General features: G+C 53.8%; 1 protein-coding gene across 1 annotated transcript in view; it reads right to left on the bottom strand.

Moving 5' to 3' along the window:
• LRP1B (low density lipoprotein receptor-related protein 1B) overlaps positions 1-1167 on the bottom strand; it is a 1756854-nt gene extending 1755687 nt beyond the window's left edge. The window contains exon 1 of the mRNA XM_014548045.1: positions 98-1167. Within this exon, the coding sequence (XP_014403531.1) occupies positions 98-278 (181 nt within the window). The 5' untranslated portion in view covers positions 279-1167. The remainder of the gene's footprint in view (positions 1-97) is intronic.
• Positions 1168-1475: the final 308 nt, after the last annotated feature.

The raw sequence follows: 1475 nt of genomic DNA, 5'->3' as shown, positions 1-1475 counted from the left end.
GGCCGCGAGGACTTAAGTTTCCCACTCACTTATCTGCCAGCATCTTCCCGCAGGAAAAGCCAGAAGGAGGGAGAAAGGGGAGAGGTGGTCTCCTTACCTCGGTCGGCTCCCACCGTCAGCACCTTGGCGATCGGCAGTAATCCCGAGAGAGTGAGGAAGGCGAGGAGGAACTCGGACATCGCGGTCGCCCGGGAGGGAAGCCTGCGCTGGAGACGGCTCGGCGGCACCCTCGGCCCCGCGGCGGCGGCGGCTCGGAGCCCGGGAGGGAGCAGCGTCATTTACAAATGTCACTGGAAATGCTTCAGCTCCAGGAGCCCAGCCCGTCCGCCCGCTCCTGCCTGGAGCAGGATGTGGAAGGTGCACGGATGCGCGCGTGGGGGAGAGGCAGCGTGTGTGAGCGCGAGCGAGCGAGCGAGCGAGCCCGTGTGTCTTGACTTTTCAATGCAGGGTACGTCTGATCTTACATCACGCAAGAGGGGCAGGGAGCGGTGCCAGCGGAGGGGAGTGCACTGATGGATCGCCGAAGCCGCCACACACCCCTTCGTCGCCCACATCCATCACGTCTATTACTTAGTAAGAGGCATTTAACACAACAGGAAAATACCACCGCGAACGGAGAGCGCCACAAATCACGGCGATGTCGGTCTCCTTGAAGGGAAAGTAACTCCACGCTGGTTCTGTAGGGATCTGAGTCTTTAGGGAAGAGGTGGGGGGAGTGGGGGGGACTTCTGCATTGGGCTGAGCCAGCCAGGCGCCCGGGAAGCTCCGCAGTTAACAGCCAGCTGGAGATGAGCAGCTCCAGCGCCGGGCGCTTCTCTCCGCCAAGCAGTTTTGAGCCCTTGGTTCCGTGGCAGCCTCCTTCCCGGGAAGGAAGGACAAGCCAAGTAACGGAGCTTCTCTTAGGGAGATGGTGTCCACCGCTAGACGCAGAAACGCCACGCTTTGCAAATTGCAGTTTTAACTTTTATGCTGAGTAGCCCCTGGGGACAAAGATGCAAAATGTAGTGACTCAGCAGAAGCAACCAAACAAGCCCCCAAAGCCACTATGTATTGCAGGAGAAGGAAAGGTGAATGGGAAGAGATTCCCTAAGCAGGAGCCACAGAGCACGGAATGGGCAGTTTGTTTTGCAGCAGATTTCTCTCTTTAAAAGGGTACCTTAAACCATTTTCAACATGGGAGGATTTTTTTTATTGTTGTTGTTTTGTGTGTGTGTGTGTGTGTGTGTGTGTGTGTGTGTGTGTGTGTGTGTTTTCTTTTCCCATAGTACAGCGGTGGTTTAAAAACTTTCCCAAACCATCCGAGGCACCAAAATGAATCAATGGGAAAAAAATTTTAAGTGATTTGAATGGCCACTGAAGTTTTAAAATATGATCACCCAAGTACCTAAAATTTTAGGTAGCTGTTGAAAAATGGCTAAGGAGTTAAAAATCAGAAATCTTGAGTCGAAGGCTTATTTTTCCCTTGTAACGTCAAT

The sequence above is a fragment of the Myotis brandtii genome, unplaced genomic scaffold (assembly GCF_000412655.1).
Source record: "Myotis brandtii unplaced genomic scaffold, ASM41265v1 scaffold493, whole genome shotgun sequence".
Lineage (NCBI taxonomy): Eukaryota > Metazoa > Chordata > Mammalia > Chiroptera > Vespertilionidae > Myotis > Myotis brandtii.
This window is presented reverse-complemented; position numbering and strand designations above follow the sequence as displayed.